An 8,157-nucleotide genomic window follows, 5' to 3' on the forward strand; every position below is an offset into this window, starting at 1 on the left:
TTAGACCAAGGTGAGGGGGCAGCCCTTAAAATACAGTACAGGTAACCGGTGAGACAAAGTCCATACAGAGAGCGAGAGAGAGACTCCATAATCTCCATTCGTTGATAAGGTATGTTGACTTTAAAATATTGCATATTGCTAAAAGCTTGTATGTAGAACCATACCATAGGCCAGTGGTTCTCAGACTTCTCCTGAGGACCCACAGCCGTCCCATGTATTTGATCTACTCCAGAGCTAACACATCTGATTAAAATTGTCAACTTATTATCAAGTCCTTGACTAAGGGAATCAGGTGAGCTAGTTCAGGGCTACAATAAAATTGTGAAACGTCTGGGGGTTCCGAGAACGTCTTCATTTGGATATTATCTAGAAAACAATGCTTGTGGTATACTCTATAACAAAAATCACAAATTCCAGTATCTCAGAAAATATTGTAATGATTATATTGTTTGGCAAAAAGTGTTTATTGCATTGAACAATAGAACCCCTTTGTCTGTGTTAAGTATTTTTTGGCCTTTTCCAGTTTTCCCGTTGGCTCACCATGGTTGAATACAAAGTAAAGGTGACTACAGGGGACGGTCTATTCTCTGGCTCATCTGACTACATTTATGTCACACTGATTGGAACAGAGGGGGAAAGTGAGCGCACTAACCTTGACAACTATGGCCTAGATTTCATGACTGGGATGGTAAGTTACACCTTCTTTAATGCCAAGAGTGTGCAAAGCTGTCATCAAGGCAAAAGGTGGCTACTTTGAAGAATCTCAAATATAAAATATATTTTGATTTCTTTAATACTTTCTTGGTAACTACATGATTCCATATGTGTTATTTCATAGTTTTGTTGTCTTCAGTATTATTCTACAATGTAGAAAATAGTAAAAATAAAGAGAAACCTTTGAATGAGTAGGTGTGTCCAAAGTTTGACTGGTACTGTATATACAGTGCATTCTGAAAGTATTCAGACCCCGTCACGTTTTCCACATTTTATTACGTTACAGCCTTATTCGAAAATTGATTTTTTTAAATGATGATTAAGTGAAAATGATGATGAAGCGAAATTTTTTGCAAATACCTTATTTACATAAGTATTCAGACACTTTACTTAATACTTTGTTGAAGCACCTTTGTCAGCGATTACAGCCTCGAGTCTTATTGGGTATGATGCTACAAGCTTGGCACACCTGTATTTGGGGAGTTTCTCCCCTTCTTTTCTGCAAATCCTCTCAAGCTGGGGCAGCAGGTTAGAGTGTTGGACTAGTAACTGAAAGGTTGCAAGATCAAATCCCCAAGCTGACAAGCTAAAAATCTGTCGTTCTGCCCCTGAACAAGGCAGTTAACCCACTGTTCCTAGGCTGTCATTGAAAATAAGAATTTGTTCTTAACTGACTTGCCTAGTTAAATAAAGGTAAAATAAAAATACATTTTAAAAAACTCTGTCAGGTTGGATGGGTAGCGTCGCTGCACAGCTATTTTAAGGTCTCTCCAGAGATGTTCGATCGGGTTCAAGTCCGGGCTCTGGCTGGGCAACTCAAGGACATTCAGAGACTTGTCCCGAAGCCACTCATGCGTTTTCTTGGCTGTGTCCTTAGGGTCGTTGTCCTGTTGGAAGGTGAACCATCGCCCCAGTCTAAGGTCCTGAGCGCTCTGGAGTAGAGGTCGACCGATTAATTAGGGCAGATTTCAAGTTTTCATAACAATCGGTAATCTGCATTTTTTGGATGCAGATTATGGCCGATTACGTTGCACTCCACGAGGAGACCACCTGTTACGGGAGTGCAGCAAGGAGCCAAGATAAGTTGCTAGCTAGCATTAAACTTATCTTATAAAAACAATCAATCTTAAAATAATCACTTGTTAACTACACATGGTTGATGGTATTACTAGATTAACTAGCTTGTCCTGCGTTGCAAATAATCAATGCGGTGCCTGTTAATTTATCATCGAAATCATAGCCTACTTTGCCAAACGAGTGACGATTTAACAAGCGCATTCGCGAAAAAAGCGCAGTCACCGTTGCACAGTTGGAATATCTACATAGGCGTACAGAGGCCCATTATCAGCAACCATCACTCCTGTGTTCCAATGGCACGTTGTGTTAGCTAATCGAAGTTGGTCATTTTAAAAGGCTAATTGATCATTAGAAAACCCTTTTGCAATTATGTTAGCACAGCTGAAAACTGTTGTGCTGATTAAATGAGCAATAAAAGGGTAGTGGATGTAAATAAGTTTTTTCTGCAAACATTTCTTAAAACCTGTTTTTGCTTTGTCATTATGGGGTATTGTGTGTAGATTGATGAGCAAGATGTTGTATTTAATCCATTTTAGAATAAGGCTGTAACGCAACAAAATGTGTAAAAGTCATGGGGTCTGAATACTTTCCGAATGCACTGTATATATATTTACATATTTTGTTTTTTTTATCGATACAGTGGATAAATGATTGAGATGAGGAGAGAATGGAAAATAGAATGGAACATAGAATGGAACATAGAATCAAATCAAATTTATTTATATAGCCCTTCTTACATCAGCTGATATTTCAAAGTGCTGTACAGAAACCCAGCCTAAAACCCCAAACAGCAAGCAATGCAGGTGTAGAAGCACGGTGGCTAGGAAAAACTCCCTAGAAAGGCCAAAACCTAGGAAGAAACCTAGAGAGGAACCAGGCTATGAGGGTTGGCCAGTCCTCTTCTGGCTGTGCTGGGTGGAGATTATAACAGAACATGGCCAAGATATTCAAATGTTCAGAAATGACCAGCATGGTCAAATAATAATAATCACAGTAGTTGTCGAAGGTGCAACAGGTCAGCACCTCAGGAGTAAATGTCAGTTGGCTTTTCATAGCCGATCATTGAGAGTATTTCTACCGCTCCTGCTGTCTCAAGAGAGTTGAAAACAGCAGGTCTGAGACAGGTAGCACGTCCGGTGAATAGGTCAGGGTTCCATAGCCGCAGGCAGAACAGTTGAAACTGGAGCAGCAGCACGGCCAGGTGGACTGGGGACAGCAAGGAGTCATCATGCTAGGTAGTCCTGAGGCATGGTCCTAAAGCTCAGGTCCTCCGAGAGAGAAAGAAAGAAAGAAATAAAAAGAGAAAGATAGAATTAGAGAGAGCCTACTTAAATTCACACAGGACACCGGATAAGACAGGATAAATACTCCAGATATAACAGACTGAAACATAGAATGGAACATATAATGGAAAGAATGGAACATAGAATGGAAAGAATGGAACATAGAATGGAAAGTTGTGCAGTCTGTGTTTCAACCTATGCCTCCAGGAGCAATGTGTTGTTTTGGGGCGGCAGCGCTACTGTCAGCACCGGGCACATTCTAGGGATATTTACATGTGAATAGATATTTTGAAGTGATCTTATCTTGAGGTGCTATGGCTTATCTTTGAGGACCAGCAGAACCAGTTTACACTGCTCACTGGTTTCCCTTTTAAGAACATTCGTTTGTCCAGATTGTTAAAAAATACACCTAAAATCCTTTCTGTCAACTTACCTGTATATGTTCTTATCTGTACATTACCCCCTAAACATTCCATTTAATGTTTAGGGGATAATCATAATGAATGTGATCTTGCTCTTCAGCCCAAGCATGTAGCTAGCTATTCAACACCCTGTACTTCTCCATTCTCTACAGACAGGGACCTACACTGTGACCAACCCCTCGTCTCTGGGGCGCCTCCTCCTGGTCAAGCTGGAGAAAGAGCAGTACCTGTTCCTGCCGGAAAATGAGTTGTTCTGCTCCAAGGTTGTCGTGACGACGCCCGAGGGTGACGTAATCCTTTTCCCTTGTTACAGATGGGTGTCCAGAGGGGAAGTTGTGGAGCTGAGAGGAGGAAAAGGTGTGTCCTGATTCACATTTGTTCTGAGGATACTCAGATAATGTTATTTATAATCCTGCTGCTACTATAAGTGTGTAATACATCTTGTCCTCTCCTCTTCACAGCCAGGAAGATTTTTGAGGATGAGCTCCCTCTACTGGTGGACCATCGTAAAAAGGAGCTGGAGCTTCACAAGAAACTGTTCCAGTGAGTGTTTTTACCAGTTGTTTTTTGTAGGACTGTCTACAGCTCAACACACAGCAGACAACAGTCAGTCAACTTGTCTGTACAACACTTTTAGATTGATTGTGTGTGTGTCTTCTTGTCTCACCATTAGGTGGCTTGTGTATGCCGAGGGAGTCACCCACATCAATAACGCCACTGAAGTCTCAGCCCTCCCTTCTGAAGTTCAATTTTCTTTCTCCAAAATGTCAGAGTTTATCTACACCAAAGCTGCAGCGTAAGTTCAAAGCAGACGGCACACCTAAAGCAGTTTAAATTCCCACAACAGTACCAGTGTAACATACTGTATGTTCGACAGAGGAGGCTGGTGAGGGGAGGACAGCTCATAATAATGGCTGAAATGTAGTGAATGGAATGTATCAAACACATGGAAACCAGGTGTTTGATGTGTTTGATTCATTCCATTCCAGCCATTACTATGAGCCTGTCCTTTGATTTTAAGTGCCACCGCTGATGCTCATCCAGATGCACAGAACCTTTCCTATGACTGTGAGGGAATAAGCATGGCCTATAACCTGTCTCTTCCCATCTTCCCCTACCAGTATAGCTGAGCTCAAACTGAAATGCCTGGTGAACTCCACCGAGCAGTGGAAAGACCTGGAGATGATGAAAACTGTTTTCTGGAAAAATAGAACACCCATTTCAGGTAAGAGACCTGATCCATTGAATTGTATATCAACTATAAGGGTCATTTTGAGATATCAGTAAAAAGTAACTCCTACAAAAATTAGGGATAAAAAAAAAACTCCTCCCTTCTAGAATATGTTTCTGAGCACTGGAAGGAGGATGACTTTTTCGGGTCCCAGTTTCTGATTGGATCCAACCCCAATGTGATCCAGCGCTGCACAACGCTTCCCCTCAACTTCCCTGTCACAGATGAGATGGTACAGCCCTTCCTGAAGGACGGGAGTTCCCTGGCGATGGAGATGCAGGTATGAATTATGAACAGTTAGATTGTAAGTTCTCTTGCAACTCTGAAGTGGGATGTGATGTTCCCTAAGGTTCAGTGCTTGGATCCCTTCTGTTCACTTTATACATGCTACCCTTTTGTAACATCATCCGTGAACATCCGTTCTTTTTTTTCTTTGTCCTGTTATAGCATGAGCTACTGCTTAACTACCCACAGGGAACAGACGTCAGTTCAACTTCTACCTTTGATTTACATTTGGTTGAGTTGTCAACTAATGTGAAATCAACAAACAATTTCACCATGTCATTGGATTTAAGTTGCAAGTTGGGTGAAAAAATACAAAAATAGCCTATGTTGATGACTTTTCACGTTGGTTCAGTGTCATCCCACTGAATATTTTTGTTGAAACAACATTTATTCAACCAGTTTTTGGCCAGTGGGTACTTTAAATTCTATGTTCCCACAAAGTCTTTACCTCTGTTTTCTTTCCTCCCTACAGGAAGGAAACATATTCCTTTGCGACTACAAGAGGCTTGAGGGTGTGCCAACCCGGGTGGTCAATGGTAAACCATTGCCCCTCACGGCTGCCCTCTGCCTGTTCTACAAGAACCCAGAGGACAAACTGCTGCCTATCGCCATCCAGGTACAGTACACATACCTGGAAACAGGGGCAGAAGTTACAATGTTGCAAATGCTTAGTAAATATGTTCCTCAGAAGTGATGATTACTTCTGACCTCTGGGTTTCTCTGTTTTGGTCCTGTATGGCTCAGTTGGTAGAGCATGGCGCTTGCACCGCTAGGGTTGTGGGTTCAATTCCCAGGGCCACCCATACGTGAAATGTATGCACACATGACTGTAAGTCACTTTGGATAAAAGTGTCTGCTAAATGGCATATATTATCTCACAGCTGGAGCAGCAGCCCTCTCAGCAGAACCCTATATTTCTGCCTAGCGACTCGAAGCACGACTGGCTGCTAGCCAAGATCTTTGTGAGGAACGCAGATTTCTCCGAGTACCAGATCAGCTACCATCTACTGGGCACTCATTTACTGGCAGAGGCCTTCACTATGGCAACCTTCCGGAGCCTTCCTATCATACACCCTCTCCACAAGGTATGACAACCTGACACAGACTGGGGTCCCACCAAACAATGAAGAGCAAAAAAATGCACGTTATAATCCCTGAGCTGTAAATTCAGTCATGAAACAAATTGTTCACCTTCTCTTTGCTTATTTTTCTTTTGTTCTTTCTATTTCTCCTCTGTTTCTGCATAGTTGCTGATACCCCACTTCCGTTACACCCTGCAGATCAACCTTTTTGCGCGAAAAAGACTGCTTAGTCCTGATGGACCCTTAGCAAATGTACGTACCTTAAATGCATTGATTCAGCCGATACAATTCCATGTTTACCACTTGGCGTGCTGTATTGACGTAAACTTTTCCTTTCTTTAGGGTGCTATGGGACAGGAGGGGTTGAGGGAACTCATGAAAAGGGCACAATCAGAAATCACCTACAGCTCCCTCTGTCTGCCGGAGAACATTGTTGCACGAGGACTGGAGTCCATCCCCAACTTCTACTACAGGGAGGACGGCCTGAAGCTGTGGAAGATCATCAACAGGTTGCACTATTTATTTGAATAACCCCTAATGGCAAAGTTTTAATAACACTTCTCTATTATTCTAAATAACACAACAGTATGGGCTGAAGCTTGATATCAATACTGTTAGTAGCTAGCTTGGTTTACTGAACATGCCATTAAAAATGTGTTGTGATGTGAAGCTTTGTCCAGGGGATGGTGGAGCACTTCTACTCCTCTGACAGTGAAGTGTCCAGGGACTCTGAGCTTCAGGACTGGATCAACGAGATCTTCATCCATGGGTTCCTTGGAAACAACAAGTCAGGTACTTTACTTATGAAGTATCAGTCAATAAAACCAAGAAAGCTACACTGTTGTGACGTGTTGTATTACCTATCCTTCTCATCCACTGATGTTGCCTCCACAGGAATCCCTAAGCGATTTGACAAAGTGGAGGAAGTTGTCAAATTCATTACCATGATTATCTTCACTGTGTCAGCTCAACATTGTGCCCTCAATATGGGGCAGGTAAGTTAAGGAAGAGAGCAATTAAAGTAGCCACCTACACACTATAGTGTGAATTTAGGCTATAATCACATAGTTCATGTTTTGTTTTAATATAGCTTTGTTACTTAAACTCAAAGTTACTTATTTTGCCTTCTGACCATTGGTTTATACAAGGATGTCTCTCTTTCCTAGTTTGACTACGGTGGTTGGGTACCCAACAACCCCCTGTTACTGCGCAAAGCTCCTCCCACCATGAAGGGGAGATCTAGCATGAAAACCATTTTGGAAGTACTGCCAAACATCAGCACTACTGTCAACAACATGGCTTCCGCATGGCTGCTCAGCAAGAGATACTCAGACATAGTGAGTTTGTCCCCTAATTGTTTCATCTTGTAAGTCAAGATCCGCTATGTTTTTAGAGTCATGTCTTTAGTATGGTGCAGTCACTGTTGCTTTTGACAAACCCATTCATAAATACGAGTCTGATTTGTTCACTTCTTCTAATCTAAAATATACGTCACTTAAATCATGTTTGTTCTGTCTTCCTTAGATTCCCCTTGGTACATACCCAGATCAACACTTTGATGAGGCTGTCCCAATGCAGATTATTAAGCAGTTCCAAGCAAAGTTGTCCTACCTCAGTCGATCAATCATTAAGAGGAATGCCACACTTACACTACCCTATAACTACCTGAACCCTGCCGAGATGGAGAATAGTGTATCCATATGATTGAGCTTATGCCCATATCATTGCAACCTGCTGGGCAAATTGAATGTACAACTGCACTGAACAGGGTATTCAAATGATTACTGTTTACTTAAACAAATTATTAACATATTGTACTGTTGGGTTCTGAGAAAATGAAATATACTTATTCATGTCACTGAGGGAGAGAGGTTAATGTATAACGTAAACATTATATCAGGTATCCTATTGAAATATTGAGTGCAGGGAAGCGATCACATGTGGCAGGCATTGATAAGGGGAGAGAGCCATGGATTAGTGATGAAGGGGGGTCGAGGTCAGGTCAGGTCACTTTAAGGGAGAAATACAAGTTTATCACATAGTGTCCTGCCTAACAGTAAAAA

General features: G+C 41.8%; 1 protein-coding gene across 1 annotated transcript; it reads left to right on the top strand.

The window, feature by feature from the left end:
• Window positions 1-541: 541 nt before the first annotated feature.
• Window positions 542-7,798, top strand: LOC120019324 (hydroperoxide isomerase ALOXE3-like). Its single transcript, XM_038962621.1, has 14 exons — window positions 542-688; window positions 3,649-3,781; window positions 3,958-4,039; window positions 4,170-4,292; window positions 4,618-4,721; window positions 4,835-5,007; window positions 5,485-5,628; window positions 5,894-6,097; window positions 6,260-6,346; window positions 6,437-6,603; window positions 6,765-6,886; window positions 6,989-7,089; window positions 7,261-7,431; window positions 7,619-7,798. The coding sequence occupies exons 1-14, from the start codon at window positions 542-544 to the stop codon at window positions 7,796-7,798; spliced, it is 1,938 nt and encodes a 645-aa protein (XP_038818549.1).
• The last annotated feature ends 359 nt before the right edge of the window (window positions 7,799-8,157 follow it).

Source organism: Salvelinus namaycush, chromosome 24, assembly GCF_016432855.1.
Source record: "Salvelinus namaycush isolate Seneca chromosome 24, SaNama_1.0, whole genome shotgun sequence".
Taxonomy (NCBI): domain Eukaryota; kingdom Metazoa; phylum Chordata; class Actinopteri; order Salmoniformes; family Salmonidae; genus Salvelinus; species Salvelinus namaycush.